At 40.4% G+C, this 17,586-nt stretch overlaps 1 protein-coding gene across 3 annotated transcripts in view; it reads left to right on the top strand.

Annotated features, from left to right (window-relative positions):
• Positions 1-12,049, top strand: part of PUS10 (pseudouridine synthase 10) — a 49,186-nt gene extending 37,137 nt beyond the window's left edge. For all 3 annotated transcript variants that reach the window (XM_072140579.1, XM_072140581.1, XM_072140582.1), the window contains 8 exons: positions 477-602; positions 1,416-1,472; positions 1,555-1,631; positions 2,296-2,348; positions 2,481-2,598; positions 5,137-5,279; positions 10,277-10,376; positions 11,601-12,049. In XM_072140579.1, coding sequence (XP_071996680.1) covers positions 477-602; positions 1,416-1,472; positions 1,555-1,631; positions 2,296-2,348; positions 2,481-2,598; positions 5,137-5,279; positions 10,277-10,376; positions 11,601-11,639 — 713 coding nt within the window. In that variant the 3' untranslated portion in view covers positions 11,640-12,049. The remainder of the gene's footprint in view (positions 1-476; positions 603-1,415; positions 1,473-1,554; positions 1,632-2,295; positions 2,349-2,480; positions 2,599-5,136; positions 5,280-10,276; positions 10,377-11,600) is intronic.
• Positions 12,050-17,586: the final 5,537 nt, after the last annotated feature.

A 17,586-nucleotide genomic window follows, 5' to 3' on the forward strand; every position in this document is an offset into this window, starting at 1 on the left:
GAACAAACCTACAGAACCTACTTTGTACATAACCTGGGGACTGCCTCTAATTTGATTAGCGCAAGTGCCATAGAGGATGATACACAGAATGAGGCTCGGTGCGGTTATCCTTTCATCTTCCTAGTTAGTATTTATTGTGCTTGGTTAAATAGTCATTGACATTTAAACGAACATTACATTTGATGGATAGAACAGGAATTCCTATTGATGACCTAGGTGTAGGTAGTCAATTGTTCCGTTAGTGGTGCCATCTGCGACCCGCAACATTTTTCTGTTCCCCCACCACATCAACATCTAAGCTCAGCTTTGTGTCATAGACGACAACAGTCACAATACTTGTGATATTTCTTTATTCCTATTGGTTTGCACAATGTCCTTCAATCCAGGAGAGTTTGAGGAGAAAAACCTATTTTATATAAGGTATAATGATATGAAAATCTAAATACAGTGGATTAAATAGTCGGTGTCATTTGTAGGACGATATAACAAATATTCAAGGACGTTGCCTCAGACTCCCTGGGTTATTGATGGAGAGAGGAAGATGGAGTCTTCAGTGGAGGAGTTGATTACAGAACAGCTTATGACAGTATTTCAAGCTGACAGTAAGTACGCTGTACCTTTGTGGGCAGGACAGTTTCCATTACTTTCCATTTTCAATTTTTGACAAGGGGTGAAAACATTTCTTTTTAGGTTAGAAGCTAAAAGATCTACATGGAAACCTAAACCTTTATAAAGATTATTTTCTGCCTAATGCCCCTTGCACTTCACTTGGACGGGGAGTGGGCAATGCCTGGCCACACAGTCAGGCGCTGGCAGGATATGTTCATATAGCTGGCCTGAACTGCATGGCTATGTTAAATGGGTTTGTCGCTTTTTTTTTTTTTTTTTTAATTTACATATGTTACCCATGTGCCTTTACTGCCTTGTAGATGATCCCTGAACTCTTGAACTGTGTACAGACTCTCTGTGATTCTTTGTTGACATGTCTGAGCTCTGCTGAATAGGAGGAGCTGTAGCAGGAGGGTTTTGACTCCTCCTGCTTCCTCCCTCTCCACTCTCCCTGTCTCTGTCAGTGAGGAGGGACTGTCAAAAGAAAGATGCAATAGGAGATGCCATAAGGAAGGCCTATAGCAGTAAGTGAGAGGGCAACATGGTGAGAACAGGGAAAGGCTGAAGCTGTGAAAGGAGGCAAAGACATAAGACATATACATGCAGAGACATGTCTAATGGAAGAGATTTATGGAAAAGTGGCCAAACCCTTTAACATCCCCAGCACTTGATAAATCCTCTCCTATGTTTCCATCATTGTCAGCAGCCCAATTCCAATTGTATATTTAATCTAAAATAATATAAATTAAAATACATGTAAAAAAAAAAATCACAAGATGTTTATTCACATTTTTTTTATGTTTAAGGTTTCAACTTCTCCTCTTCAGGCAGAGAGGATGTGGATGTCAGGACCCTTGGGCGAGGTATGTAATGTTGTGTGTGTTCATCCTAAACAACCCCTATCACATCCATATATCTGATCTGCTGAACTCTCCTGTCTTGCAGGAAGACCATTCGCAATAGAACTTGTGAATCCTCATAGAGTCCGAGTTACTGAACAAGTCATGAAGGATCTTCAGCAGGTAACTGCGTGGTTACATAGAGGTTATAGAGATCAATATGCCTTGTGAAGGGTAACAAGATGAAAGAAAGAATGAATAACCAAAGTATTAAATGGCAATTCAGCTTTTACAAAGTGATACATTTCTGATGGGTGAAGTTAGTCTACATGTGTATGGTATGTGGGGATGACATACTGGTCTGAGGCTATAAACCAGAAAATAAATGCAGTGTGACTTACAATAGGAGAAACTTCATTGTCTCCAGAAAAGCAACCCTTGAAGGGGTTAACCAAAAGTACCAAAGTTTAGCATTGTAAGAAAAATCCCCTAATACAGTATGTTCACCAATACAGAAATCTGACCATGGTCACACAGGTGCACAACTCGTTATATCACAGAGAGTAATCAGAGCTGCGTGTTATAACGAGCTGTGCACCTGTGTGACCATGGTCAGACGTCTGTCCAATAGTAGTAAACATAGAAGCTTTCCATAGAATGACAGCAAGCAGAGATCTAGAAAACTGTAAGTAATTGATAGAGAAAGTATATTGGAAAATTGTATACATTTTTATCATACAAACATTAAAATAATTAGCTGAAATGGGAAAATGGCGATTTATATTTTTTTCTCCCTGAAAATCTTGTCACTAAAAAATGTTTTTTTTTTGTTTGTTTTATGTTACAGAAAATAAACAGCACAGACAAAATCAAAGTCCGTGACTTGCAAATTGTTACCAGGTAAGATTTTCTAGCAGATTTTTGGTCTAGTTACAGAAAGATATAGAAAAAAATGGACCAGTATAGTGTATAGGTAGATTGTGTGTATACTGATTTAATTTAAAAATTGTTAAACAAAAGTTTTTTTTCAAGGGAGGCAGTGGCACACATGAAAGAAGGGGAGGAAGAGAAGACCAAGTGCTACAGTGCTCTCATCTGGACAGAGAAGACCATAAGAAAAGAGGATGTAGAATTTCTCAATGACATTAAGGTTTGTCATGTTATTACTATCTAGTTTCCTGGCTTGGAATGGAGGTACCGTATATACTCGTGTATAAGCCGAGTTTTTCAGCACAAAAAATGTGCTGAAAAACGTCCCCTCGGCTTATACACGAGTCTATTACCCCCCAAAAATTACCCACTTAAAAAAATAAAATGATATACTCCCCCTCCGATGTCAACGCGGCTCCCCGATGTCGGCACGGCTTACCGATGTCCCCGATGTCAGCGCGTCCCGTCTTCTTTCTTCTCCGCGGCTCCTCTTCTCTCTTCTTTCTTCTATCATCGACAGCAGCGGCCGCGTCATAGTATGCGCCTGCTAGAAGAAAACATGGGCGCGGGAAGAGTGAAGAGGAGAAGAAAGAAGACGGGACGCGCTGACATCGGGGACATCGGTAAGTCGCGCTGACATCGGAGGGTGAGTATTTAAGTGTTTTTTTTTTTAAGGGCCGTGGGGGCAGGCTGTATACTACAGGGGGGCTTGCTGTATACTACTAGGGGCTTGCTGTATACTACTAGGGGCTTGCTGTATACTACTAGGGGCTTGCTGTATACTACAGGGGGGCTGCTGTATACTACAGGGGGGCTGCTGTATACTACTAGGGGCTGCTGTATACTACTGGGGGCTGGCAGGCTGTATACTACTGGGGGCTGGCAGGCTGTATACTACTGGGGGCTGGCAGGCTGTATACTACTGGGGGCTGGAAGGGTGTATACTACTGGGGGCTGGAAGGCTGTATACTACTGGGGGGGTTTGACCAATGCTTTTCCCACCCTCGGCTTATACTCGAGTCGGTAGTTTTTCCCAGTTTTTGGTGGTAAAATTAGGGGTCTTGGCTTATACTCGGGTCGGCTTATACTCGAGTATATACGGTATTTATCTTTGTGCCGAACATATGTGAAGACCTTACACTAATATAGTTACATCAGATGTAGTATAAAATGTTGACAATATGAGTCAAGTTTAAAGGCTGCAGGGGGAGAGTCACTTCAGGTGCCCCCATCCTCAATTCTCTAGGACCCAGAAACATGCTTTAGGTTTGGGTTCCCATCTTTCAGATCACATCAAGCTTGTGGCGGTGTGTGCTGTAGTCAAAGACAGGTAAATATCTCATTCCTACCATTTTTTTTATCAACAGCCCACATTTCCAACGTTGTCTTTAAAGGACATTACCATCAGGATGAAGGATTGTAAACCAAGCACACTGACATATTGGTGTGTGCCCCCTCTGGCAGGATCTGCTATTTTTTTAGCTTCTTATGCCCTTGTTTGTTTGTTTGTTTTTTACAAAAAAAAGTCCACCAGGCTTATTTGCATAATTGTAAAGCCTTTTTATTTCTTAAAAACCAAGATATATAAAAGTTAAAGAAGAGCAGATCCTTCTAGAGGGGGCAAACGCTAGTATGTCAGTGTACTTGGTTTACAATCCTTCATCCTGGTGGTAGAGGTCCTTTAACTGCATATCTATCTCTGGCTCTGGACATTGCAGAACCATGTACAGGCAGTCCCCGGGTTACATACAAGATAGGTTCTATAGGTTTGTTCTTATGTTGAATTTGTATGCAAGTCGAAACTGTATTTTATAATTGTAGATCCAGACAAAAGAAATTTTTGCACCAGTGACTATTGGAGTTTCAAAATGTTTGGCTGTAATTGGACCAAGGATTATCAATAAAGCTTCATTACAGACACCTTACAGCTGATTATTGCAGTGTGGGACTATAGTAACATCCAGAGAGCTTCACCTGAGGTCACAGGGGGAAGAGAGGTCCGTCTTTAACTAGAGGTCGTCTGTAAGTCAGGTGTCCTTAAGTAGGGGAATGCCTGTAGTGCGACCCGGAAGAGGAGCTAATGTTTAAAATGATACAAACCGCATGTTTCTAGGTAGAATAGAAGATAGGGTTCTGAAGGGACTTTCCCTCTGCGACCTCTGAACTTGACTTGTCTCATGTGAAAATGAACAGAGAGTCCTATTTGCCTGACTTGTTATTGTAGGTTGTTTTTTTTATTTCGAGGGAAATTGCTGAGATTTCAGATAGAGGTTATTGTAGAAAGGGCAGTTCTTAATCTACCTGTTGGGGGGAGAGTAGTTTAATGGGGTAAAATCTTCTGACTGGTTCCCTTTAACAAAATATGAGGAGGACTATGGAATGATTATGCGAAATGTTTACAATTGAAAAAGGGGAAAAGTGATTTGACGAGGGGTGTTTGATTGTACCCAACATCTTACATACAGACTATTATTCTAGGTTGTGAAGACTATGTACAATTTTTATTATTGCATTGCACCTATTATGGCCCATCGTAATTATCTAAGTTATTCATGAGAATTTTTGCTCTGTTTGTCCCTCCCCCCAATTCACTTCTACAGGAGTTGTAAACACCTATACATGAAGGCAGGTTTGGCTGTATCCAGATCTCCTATAGAAGTGAATGGAGCATTACACCTGACACGGCCTATTTGCTTGAGATTCAAATGACACTTTAAATACAGCTGATCCTTGCTGTATGTATTTGTGTGTATTACAGGAGCTGAAAATTTTACAAAAAACTCCCCTCCGAGTCCTTCACCGGAGACCCTTGGCTTCACGACCCAGAATAATTCACACAATGAAATCGGAGTATATGGATGAACACCATTTTCGTCTGTACTTAAAGACACAAGCTGGGACGTATCCTTTTTTTTTCCCTTTTGGCAGAAGTGATCTCTTCTTTGAAGACGTGTGACCAGAAATTTTACCCCTGACACCAGTAATATCTGCTGGTAAAGGGGTAAAAGTCCTTCCCGTATCACCTAAAATTATCGGCCACTGAGGCACTGTACCATAATGACAGCTGGTTTTATGATATGCAAATGAGTAGACATGAGTCAACTTCTGAATAGAAGAGTCATGTTTTCTCCAGGCTGTCAGTGAACCCCACCCTCTTCTTTTGATTGACAGCTCAGTGTCTCTTCAAAACTTGGCCTGAGCAGACGGGACGTGCTCTCCATTTCCTGTCCTTACCAGAATGTTGTCCCTCTCACTGCATGGTGCATTTAGCAGTGAGCACTGTGTGGGGAGACTGCAGATCTTGTCACCATTTCATGCATCCCGCAATGGCAGTGGGCGGTGTCACAGCAGTGGGTGGGGCCAACAGATAGAGGCAGAAAAAGTTTGAGGAATGATTTTTCTGGTGAGATACAGATACATAGTGCAGAAAGAACAGATAAAAAAAAGGAAGATTACAAGCCACATAATGACGAGAAGTGTTGTTATTCCTCCAAAGCACATTTAACCCCTTCCCGTCGGTGCTCTTTTTTGTTTTTTACGTTTCTATTTTTTGCTACCCTACTATAAAAATCCATAACTTTTTTTATTCTTCCATGAACGGAGCTTTACAGGAATACCATATTTATATAGTTTGTACTAATAAAGAAATCTTCATTTAGCCATATTCTGTCGCTAATAACCTTTTCATACTTTGGCGTATGGAGCTGTTTTAAGTGTCATTTTTTTGTGGGACATCATGAGATTTTCATTGCTACCATTTTTGGGACTGGACGACATTTGGATCACTTTTTATGTGTTGCAAAATGATTTTTAAAAAGTGGCATTTCGGACATTTGGATGCTGTTTTCTGTTACCGGGTTCGCGGCCGGGAATAACCATTTTTATATATTGATAGATTGGACTTTTTGGGACTTGGTAATACCTAACATTTTTCAGTTCTAGGGAAAGGGGGGTGATTTGAACTTTTATACTTTGTCCCTCGAGTCTAATCACTTATACAATATACTGAACACTAAAGTATTGCAGTACAGGCGGTCCCCTACTTAAGGACACCCGACTTACAGACAACCCATAGTTACAGACGGACCCCTCTGCCCACTGTGACCTCTGGTGAAGCTCTCTGGAAGCTTTACCATAGTCCCAGACTGCAATGATGAGCTGTAAAGTATCTGTAATGCAGCTTTATTAATAATTCTTGGTCCATTTACAGCAAAAATTTTGAAACTCCAATTGTCACTGGAGCAAAAGAAAAAAAATCTAGAACTTCAATTATAAAATATACAGTTTCGACTTACATACAAATTCAACTTAAGAACAAACCTCCAGACCCTATCTTGTATGTAACCCGGGGACTGCCTGTATATTGTAAATTCACTGGATCTGTAAAAGAGCCTGCTGATAGCCATGTAACCCTGTGTTAGGGTCCTGGCCAGATCTAACATTACGCCATCATTTAAGTGCCACTATTGCGTTTCATGGCAGCACTCGCTTATACCACCGTGTATGTGAGCCTGCTCAGTACCTCGCTGTCCAGTTCTGGGATCCGGTCCATAAAAAGGATGCCCTGGAGCTGGAGAGGGTTCAAGGAAGAGCCACAAAAATGATAAGGGGTATGGAAGGTCTCAGTTATGAGGAAAGATTAAAACAAAAAATATGGTGGTAAGTTGTTTCAGATTAAATCAAATCAAAACATGAGGGGGCACTTGTCTCCGTCTCAAGAAATCAAGGTTTAATCACCAGAGGCGACAGGGCTTTTTTACTACGAGAACTGTGGAATAGCCTTCCTCAGGCGCTGGTCACAGCAGGGAAGAGAGGCTTCAAGAAGGGTCTAGATGCCTTTTTACACCTAAATAACATTGATGGTAATGTTATATAGATTTGATTCCCATAAATCTCTTCCTCGTCCAATCCCTTCCCTTCCTTTTTTGAACCGTATACGTTTATACGTGAAACATTTACCACCAGGATGAAAGATTGTGCACCAACCTATACACTGACATAATGGTGTGTGCCTCTTCTGGCAGGATCTGCTCTTTTTTTAGCTTCTTATGCCCTTGTTTTTACAAAAAAAGGATTTAAAATTATGCGAATGAGCCTGAGGAGCTCCTGGCACCATAGCTGTTGAGCACAGAGCCCCTCAGCTTCATTTGCACATATTTTTAAGACATTTTTTGTAAAAACTAGGACCTAAAAAGCTATAAGAAGAGCGGATTCTGCCAAAGAGGACACACACCAGTACGTCCGTGTGCTTAGTTTACAATCATTCATCCTGGTGGTAGTTTTCCTTGATGTACAGTTTCATTACATGTTGAAAAGCGGTTAAAGGTGAGGTACGCTTTATGGGATCTTTTTCCATGTGTTTACATCACCTCTTTCCATCTAAAATCAGCTTTTAAAGTTATACTAATAAGTCAGAAGGCAATGATGTCCCCCAGGGCCCCTCCTTGCTGTAGCTTCATTGGCTACACTGTCTTACCCTCTCCCCCTTCACCCTCAGCACTCCCCCCCCCCTTCCTTTTCCAGATATTATTTCACTGCAGCAGAGGAAGAGCTCCTGCACACTGTAACAGCCCGTCAAGCTACAGCATGGAGGAGCTCTCATTAGCATTTTTTTTTTTTTAAATCAAATGTTTTTTTTATTGATTTTTCAACAGTTTTACAGATAAGCAAACAATCCCCCAATCCCTCCCTACCCCTCCCCCCCCCCCCCCCCCCCCCGTCACTCCAAACACTTTCATAATCAAGTTTAGGACACTTTTCCAAAAACTCAGTCGTTTTCTACACTCCTACATCAGGTGGGCACCGGCCATGCCACATCCTGGGCACGTATCCTCTCCCCTTAGGCCAACCCTGTGTAACCAGTGAGGGGTGCGGTAAACCCTATGTATTAAATATAGTTGGGACAACCGGTGAGCTTCACTCCAGTGAAAATGAATGATCATGTAACCCAGGTTTTAGCGTGACCTGAATCATACATTTCACTTACACGAGGAAGGAGCCTATAATAAAGGATGATGAAAGGGGAAGGCAAAATCAGAGGATAATAGGGGTAGGTCAGGAATAACCAGGTAAACTACAATGGACATTCCGACATACAGTAGATACAAAAAAAAAGTACATGCTGAATTCCAGAAGGTTGATATAACTGATGGAATCTCAACCTACCGGTTTTTTACACAGAAGCCTTCACATGGGAAAGCCTGCAATGGCAGATGTGAGCCGTCCATGTTCTAAGTGGACAATAGGTTATGTAAACGGTTGCCTCATTATATTATCACAAGTAGTTTCCCCAAATAAAATATACAAAAAAAAAAAATTAAAGAGAACCCATCATGCAAAATAACCCCTCTAATCTAAATATATTTTCATAAACTGCCATTAGAAAGCATTGCCCCTATCCCTTCATTGTCCCTCTACATGCCTGTAAACCTAAGCATTGAGGTCCTAAAGCTGTATGCAAATGACCTGTGAGATGTCCAATGAGTCATTAGCATATTCAGCTTATTCATGAGTGGGAGGTACAGCCACACCCCAAGTGCTTGACTGACGGCTGCTCCATGTAATGGCTGCTCCATGTGCTTGCTGGTGGCCATGCCTCCGGCAGCCTGTGTGTGTGCATGTGTATGTGTATGTGAAAGATACAACAGCTCCAGGCAGCCATGTTATAGCAGAACATGTCAGGTACTTGTGTAGCTGATGTCTGTGTCTCTGTGTATTAGGAGGATGCAGCATGTCAGCAGATGCAGCACACACACTAGCAATGCTTTACTATACATTACACACAGACATAAGCAGGGGGAGGAGAGGGGAGGGGTAACATGGGTGACATCACTGCCTCTGACCATGTGACCAACCTCATTTACATAATAAAGAAAAGATGATTTTATAATGATTAATGTATGAAATAACTAGATAAAGGTTGGGATGGGATCCTTGTGAGCTGCTCCAACAGGTAGTAGTGACAGGAGTGACACAGACCTGATGACAGGTGTCCTTTAAAGATTTCCACCCAGACCCTAGAAATGGTCATTTATTGGTAAATCAAAAGTTAATCATAAAGTATCCCGACCTTTCAAGAGCTATAACACTATGGTGCACATTTACTTAACCGTCTGCTGGAGTTCACCTAAAGTACATTGTCTGATGATAATACACTCTGCTGCGATTCACTAAGATCCTGCACGCGATATCCTGCATGTGTCGCTTCCCCACTCAGGTCCGCCGGAGTTCACCAACTTTTAAGTGCTGCATGTAAGTGCATTGTTTTACGACACAATTTGAAAGTTAAATCCCGCGCTCATTCCGAATCAGTCGGATCGTACGATGGGATGCCCCCGATTTCTGTTGCATGGAAACCAGCGCAGCTGTGCCCAAAAAAAAGATCGCATACGCCAAAATCCCTGCGCAGACAGCTGTTTAATACCTGTCTAAGCCATGTAATCCCTGAAAAAGGCAAGCAGTTTGACAAAAGTGAGCAGCGTGACCCTTAGTAAATGAGCCCTATATTTGTAAAAAAAAAAAAAAAAAAAAAGATTACTTCATTTTCGAATTTTAGCCCTTTTCCAGGCTCTGTGTGACTTTATATTTTCCCTTCGCTAATAGGTGGCACCTAGCTGCTTTGACTCGGGTCCTGCTCACGCCTCTCCCTGCCCTGTATATTTGTAATCTGATCTCTCAGTAATATTCTGTCTCTCTTGCTAGCAAGGAGGTATTCAGAAAAATGTATTTGCAAAAATAAAATATATACAAACTGGTAAAGAGAAGACCATCTGCACATGATCTGTGTAATGGAAACCTTTGACTCCCTATGACTGACATCTACCCCTGTGAGGCTGATGCCAGAGTACTGTATATTTATACACATTCTGCTAATTTTTACTTTCCTAAGCATTATACAGTTATATAAAGGAGTTTGCACATGGTGACTTTGGGAGAACGGTTCCAAATATTGGCTCTATGATGAAAACTACGGCTGATATCCTAGAGCTGGACGTGGAGGTTAGTAGTAAAGTTTATGTATAAAGGTCTGAGATTAGGAAACTAGATGATACGGGAAAAAGAAGTTCATATGAACCAATTACTAACCTTCACACAACCAACAACCAACATGCTTAATGTGATACCGGGTAGAGATTAATGGAGACCTCTTACCACCCGCACAGCTTTTTGCATAGGTGCAACTCCATGGATTCCAGTGCAGTTGTCCTCCTCCTCCCCAACTGTTCACAGTCCAGAACTGCACACCTGAAAGCCTGGCCCCACCCACCTGACTAAGTCTAATTAGCTTATTTAATGATAGAACTAACACTCGGAAATGATTTGAGTTAGAGTAAAAATTCCAATTGTGCCGGAGCTCGTTTATTCCCGTCTGTTAAAGGTATTGAAGGAGTTGATGGAAGTGGTGCAAGGTATTATTTAAACCTATTACTTGCCGAAATATCAGGGAATATAATTCTATAAATATCAAGCTCCAATTAACTAATCAGTTTCTGCATAAATCTGTCTACAGAAAGTGACCCCTAGTGGCTGCCAAAGAACGATAACATTTTTTACCTATTTCTACAAGGTTGTGTGAAACAAAACTAAGGACCGACAGAGCTTTAAAACAAAAACTGTGATCTTGTCAGTCTTTAAGCAATTTTCCAGGCTAATAATATTGAGAACCTTTGCATGTGTCTATGTATAAAGTCTTCCATATCAGATTGTTATGCACTTGACACCCATATCTCTCACAGGTGAACTGTTTTCTGCAGCTGATAAACATATCAACTGTCTGCTTCTTATTCCATTCTCTGTTGTGGTCAGAACAGGTTACTGCTTCCATTTAATTGAATGGATGTTAGGTTGCAGTCACTTGGTTTAGCCACTACACTGAAAACAAAGATGTCTGCTTCCTATTCAATTTTGTGTTGTGGGGAGATCAGGTTACAGCTTCCATTTATTTGAATGGGAGATGAGCTGCAGTGACTTGGTTCGGCCACTTGTCTTCTTCTTGTTCCATTCTCTGTTCATCAGTTAATGGGAACAGCTTATCTGTGTGGGCGCTGGGCCACACCAATCTGATATTAATGAGCTATCCCTAACATAGGTTATCAATATCTTTTGCCTGGAAAACCCCTTTTAAGATTATAACACTAAAAAAAGCACAAAAACTTGTACCTAAAATAGGAGTTTTTTTGTTTCTGTTCTCGGTGACACTGGTTTCCTTTTTCTTCCTCTTAGTCGGTGGATGTGGACTGGCCGCCTGCCTTAGAAGATTGACAAGAGTTACAATAGTGAAGCTAACCTTGTGTACCTTGGCACAGCAGTGGATAAAGTAACATTAAGTGGATCACATTGATCCGTCATTTCATGTGGTTTACAGTTATGGCATATTATGTGAGTGGTTCCTGTGCCAGAAGATGAACAAGGAAATAGAATATTTTTAGCAAGGAAATACAATCGTGCCGTGAGGAGGTCACAATACTGCTAAGGATCTGATTTCACCTGTCTGTATAGCAGATTTTTTTTTTTTTTATGGCCTTGCACTAGTTTGAGGTGGTTTTAGGGGATTTTAGTGCATTCCATTGAGACTCACTCTGGATAACTTAACATGCTATGTATAACTGTAAATTTTATGCTTTCTTTTTAAAAAATAAAATTCCACTGTTTTGGCCATGTTTGTACTTTAATTTGGAGTTTTGAACTTTATTTTACTTTGGCATTCCGTGTTCTTTGGGTGAAGGGTGGCAGAATTTTTACAATGAAAGGTCGGGAGTCTTAAAGAGAGACGGACAGTATTGTCTTAAACTGTGCCAGATTTACCAATCGGACATTTTTATAAATCTTTCCTATTTGTACGCTTGGGTAACTCTACAAGTTGCTCTGAAACTACTTCCATATAACTTTTTTAAGCCATCTGTGGATCCAGGTGATATTATTTTCACTAAGGGGCAGGATTGCTTTCTAATTACTGTTAGATTTCAACGTGTGACATGACTCAAAAACAAAAAAGGGCCTCAGCGTTAAGGGGTTCAACAATACAACATACTGGGGTCTGGTTACCGGTCGCATGCGTTTCACTGGAAACGCATATGCGATTGTGGGCGAGGCTTTCTATCCCTCCTCCCCCACGTTAGCGTTGCATTGAGAACGCAAAGCTAGCGGTTGTGTGGCTGTGGCCTAAGGGCGAGTGCAGTTAGTGAAGAGATCGCCCAAACCTGGGATCACTGCCATGAACCCGTGTTCACTGCATGCCTCCAGAGGGAAGATGGGTTAGTTTCCTCACATTACAATGGACTGAAAGAAAACTTACGTTGATTGATAGTTACGCAGTATTATGCTTTTTTTTTTTTTAAATGCAGTAGAAAGACTTTGAATTTAGGGATTGTGCTTCCTTTCCATGACCACATTAATGTCACTTACAATACAGACCTAGAAATACAGTGAATTTCCATTGCACAAGTGCTGACAGCAGCTTCCTCTATCAGGTCCTTATATCTTCTATATGATTTACTAGCAGCAGCAGAAGACTCGTATCATAAGTGATCAGTGAGTGGCAGATGTGGGAACTTTCTCTGTAAAAGGGAGAATCTCTAAAGCCATCAAAAAGAAAAAAGAGTAGGTGGAAGTCACATACAGAGATATATATAAATTCACAGGCAAAGTCTTGTGTGTTCCAGGTGGCAAACGCCTTTCATATGTAACCAATAGACATTGCTGAGAAATAGGCTTGACTTTCAATTTCTTCACATATTTCAGATGATTGACTAGATAATAAGATATATTGATTCCTAGGACTCGTGCTCCCAGGTCTTTCATCTTTGTAAGACTTTCCATTTGTGTATGAAGTTGCGTGGGTTACAATAGTCATAAGAAACTACTCACGTGCATCAAACCAAACCAAGGCTCATGTGAGTGTAAGCTATGATGTTCTTCCTTTACATTGGTGGGAGGTATAGATTGGACATGTGGTTAGTCCCTTATATGTGGGTAACATACAAGTGTATGTTCACTGACATCGGCCCATGTTGAAGCATAGCGCAGGGTTACTAGGTTTTACCCTACAAACCCTATCCCCCTCACGTAGGGTATGAAACTATCTTTGAGCAAGACTTTCCATAAAAGAGGGAATTTTATAAAGTCCGGCAAATATGTCTCTTCTCATCCCATTTTCACATGAGATGAGTCAAGTTTTGTGGTTAGAGGCGTCTGAAATGACATTACCCCTCCATCTTTGGTGCTATAGTACTGTACCTTTTTTATGTCATAAGATAAGAATCTCCTCTTTCAGATATAGTGAAGCTTATGGCAGGAACTAGATCTTTATCTGCAGCTTGTATTTCCAGCTTTGTCTTAAGCTGCCTGTATCTGTTCTGTAGCTCACAAATACATAAGCCTTGCGTGATCTTAAAGAAGAGATCTGTATCTTTAATATGACACAAAAAGCATGTTTGTAGGTACCAGGGAGCAGAATATAGGGGTGACTAAAGTGAAAATATTGTTGCTACCACTAAACTTGAATCGTCTCATATGAAAAAGAAGTGGGAAGAGTCATCTCATGGGAATGGGGCTGTTTACTGGTCAGAATCCATGTTAAATTCTCACTCATTTAGCTATAAAAAAAAAATCCCTAAGCAAATCCGCCTCGAGTAACTTTTTGCCTGAGAAGAGTCATTTTTAGAGGCTGAAGGGAGAGCAGCATTCATATGTTGATCTGGCTCTATGGCATCTAGAATTATGCTGTTGGTATATTAAAAAAATCTCCAAACCGTAATTCTGTGAGCTACAAAACCATACATACAGGTAGATAAAAGACATGGTTGGTAATGTGAGCTGTAGATAAAAATCCAATTCCAGATGTTTTCATGCACTGCAGATTATCCAACCACAATCCATACAGTTTGAAAGTTGAGATTCTCATCTGTACTCAGATACCAAAAACATGGTACTAGGTACTATTGAGCCCATAATATAGGTCTCTTAATAGATGCTCCCTTTCAGCCTCTAAAGGTGACTCTTCTATGCTCATCTGCATATGACCTTGGAGGTGATTTTCTATTACTGGTTGATATTTATTGGAGTAAATGCTGGTGATAGGTTCCCTTTCAGCCCATATTACAATATTTTTTTTACTGGAGCTCCTTAACCCATTATCCTCTTGTTCTAATGATTATTAAACACAACTGTTTAGATTATTAGAAACAACAAATTGTATTTAGTGACATTTCAACGTTTTCAAATATAAAATCAACGAAATACCTGTTATTGATTTTTTTTTTTATTACCGTAATAAATTTCACAATATTCACAATATATTGGCAACAAACATATATATATCAAAAGATAAAAAAAACATTTTAAAAAACTTCTCCAAAAACGAGAGGTTGACAGAACCCTCCTTGTAGTTACACAACATTGCTATGTACAGGCATATGAGAACTTTATTAGAAAAATACACAAAAATCCTGAGTTTCCTACGGCAGTGATCTTCAACCAAACAGATGCTGAAAAGATACGAGTATCTTAATTACTATCTCCACATTTAGTATTCTGCATGTACTGACTGCACAATTTAGCAAAAATAGTTTCCAAAATGTGACTAAAGCTTTGTACAGCTGTAATGCTCCATATACCAGCTGTATTGAGCCGTACACCGGCATCTTAACAAGTTACAGGAAATCCTCCATCATGATAAACCAGGGGCACTTACTCATAGATCCAGTGACTGTGACTGCGGTAATCTTCTTATATGTGTTATCCATGGCCTCCTTACTAAAATCAACTTCAAGAAGGGCTCTGGAGGGCATTACTAGACCCCACCATGCTGTAGTTTCACAGGTTGTTACACTGCGCAGCAACACTTCTCCATTCCACTGAGATTGCAGCAGGTTGGGGGAGGGGGCGAGTGCTCAGGGGGAGAGGAGATAGTGAAGCTGTGAAGCTACAGCACAAAGGGGCTCTGGTAACACCCTCAGAGCCCTTCTGGCTCATTAGTATTACCTTAATTGATTTTGAGGCCGGAGGCCATGGATTACAAGTATAGCAAGATTACTACAGTCATTAAAACAGGAAAAAATTGCTTTTTACTCTGACCTTTTTTACTACAATCATAGTGCCTGGATTTATGAGTAAGTATCCCTGGTTATCATGCAGGATATTGATGGTAGATATAAGATATAAAGAAAATCTACCATTTGATCTGATACATTATGAACCAAACATACCTTGAGAATGCTCTAGCTGCACCGATGCAGGAACATATCTTGTTTAATCCCTGTGCTGAGTGGTTTTGCTGATAAAACGATTATAAAATGATAATAAAAGTCTGTCACTTCTGTGTCTGGCTCAGCGCTTTTCCTTTCACTTTAGTTATTCACTGCACCAGAGAATGATGTAATCAATCAATGCACCATCCCCCACCTAGTGATCCAGCTCAGGTTTATTAGTCCTGTGTAGACTGTTTAGAAAGCTCTGTGTAATGTGTTTATCAACGACAGGCTGATGCAGTCCAGCTTTCCCAAGGTCCTGAATGTTATAATTGTTTTTTCAGTAAAACCACTTTGCACAAGGATTAAACAAGATATATTTCTGCATCGGTGTAGCTACAGCATTCTCAAGGTGTGTTTGGTTCATAATGCATGAAATCAGATGGTAGGATACAGTATAAATTCTTAGAAGTTGTCTGGACCTTTATACAATTTTTATACTGAAAACCTCTCCTTAGAATACTCTATCCATTATATAGAGGAATAGAAACTCCCCCAACACCCACTTCCATACAAAAAGCAGAACATTGTATAGGATTTTGGCACTCAAGGACAGTTGATCAATGCAGAGTTTAACCATAGAAAAAGATCATCCGTATAAAAAGAAAAAAAAGCATAAAGGAACAGACAATCCATTTAAGCAGAAACTACCTATAAAATGTAAAGAAAGTCTGATTATAACTATACAGTCCAATCATGTTATAGAGCAGGAGGAGCTGAGTAGATATACTAAAATTCATTCTGAAATTATGAGTCATATAGGTGGTACCTGCTTATTGGATTACTAAAAAGAGCCACCCACTGGACTCCGAAGCCCTATATGACTTACCAGCTGCATACAAATAAATCATTATATACATTTTATATGTTAGCCAGTTCAATCCTATAACCACAGGGCTCTGTAATTCTGCAACACATCTGCTGTGTGTGAACATGCTCTGATAGCTCACAAGTAACAAAGCTTATACATATAATGTACTCTTTTCGATTCAATGATCCAGATTAAAAAAAAACAACTCTAAATTACAATATGATAATGTATGAGACGCGCTAAAATATCGAAGATACTTTCCACTTTGGAAATCTTTATAATCACCCCCCATCGATTAGGGATATTAATAACAGTAACAAATGCATATTGCTTAGCAAAAAGAAATAGATAATGTAATCCACTTGGTGGCAAAACTTTAGAAGTCACTTGAAACAACTACAATTTTTACAAACTAAAAGAAGTTGGTCAGTTAATTAATCTGATCATGTACCGTCAGTAGTAGTGCTGGCCCTAGGGTGTACTATATGCTGATGGAGCATGGCAGCGTCTTCCATAGATTGGGACAGTAGGGGATTATAATATAGGTGGTTTGGGCAGTAGCCCGGGGCCCATACCTTCTAGGGGGCCCATGGCTACCCAAACCGCCCACCAAATTTTATACTGAGAAGGACCTTCACCCATGAAATCCTAGTAAATCTGTTCCTGCTCTCAATACACATGTACACAGGAGCCATTTCAGGACCTTAAAAGTCCACCAAAGGTCCTGAAACCACATATTGAAAGCAGGCAGAAGGGACACATCCTCCATTCCACAAGAAGCTGATTCTAGTACCATATGTAGGAAGATATTCTAGACTTGTAGGGGCTGTAATATTCATACAACCCAGGGCCCATGGTAGTCTTAATCTGCCTCTGGTCCTAGGTGTGATATCCAGGGTGCAAACGTAGATGCCTAGGCCTTCGGTACCAGCAGCACCCTCTATGTTATTGGCACATGATGTGTCCTATATCACTCCACTGTACATATTACTCAACACCACAAGTTCTGGCATTCACCTCCATCAAACTCTAATTTAATCTCCTAATCTCTAATTTCAGACATGTTTTTGAGGTTCAGTTGTACCTTGTGTTCTATACCCAGAGCACTGGTTAACTTGTCTGTCCATCTACTTTTCACCTTTTTTCCTCA

This window comes from Engystomops pustulosus, chromosome 3, assembly GCF_040894005.1.
Source record: "Engystomops pustulosus chromosome 3, aEngPut4.maternal, whole genome shotgun sequence".
Classification (NCBI taxonomy): domain Eukaryota; kingdom Metazoa; phylum Chordata; class Amphibia; order Anura; family Leptodactylidae; genus Engystomops; species Engystomops pustulosus.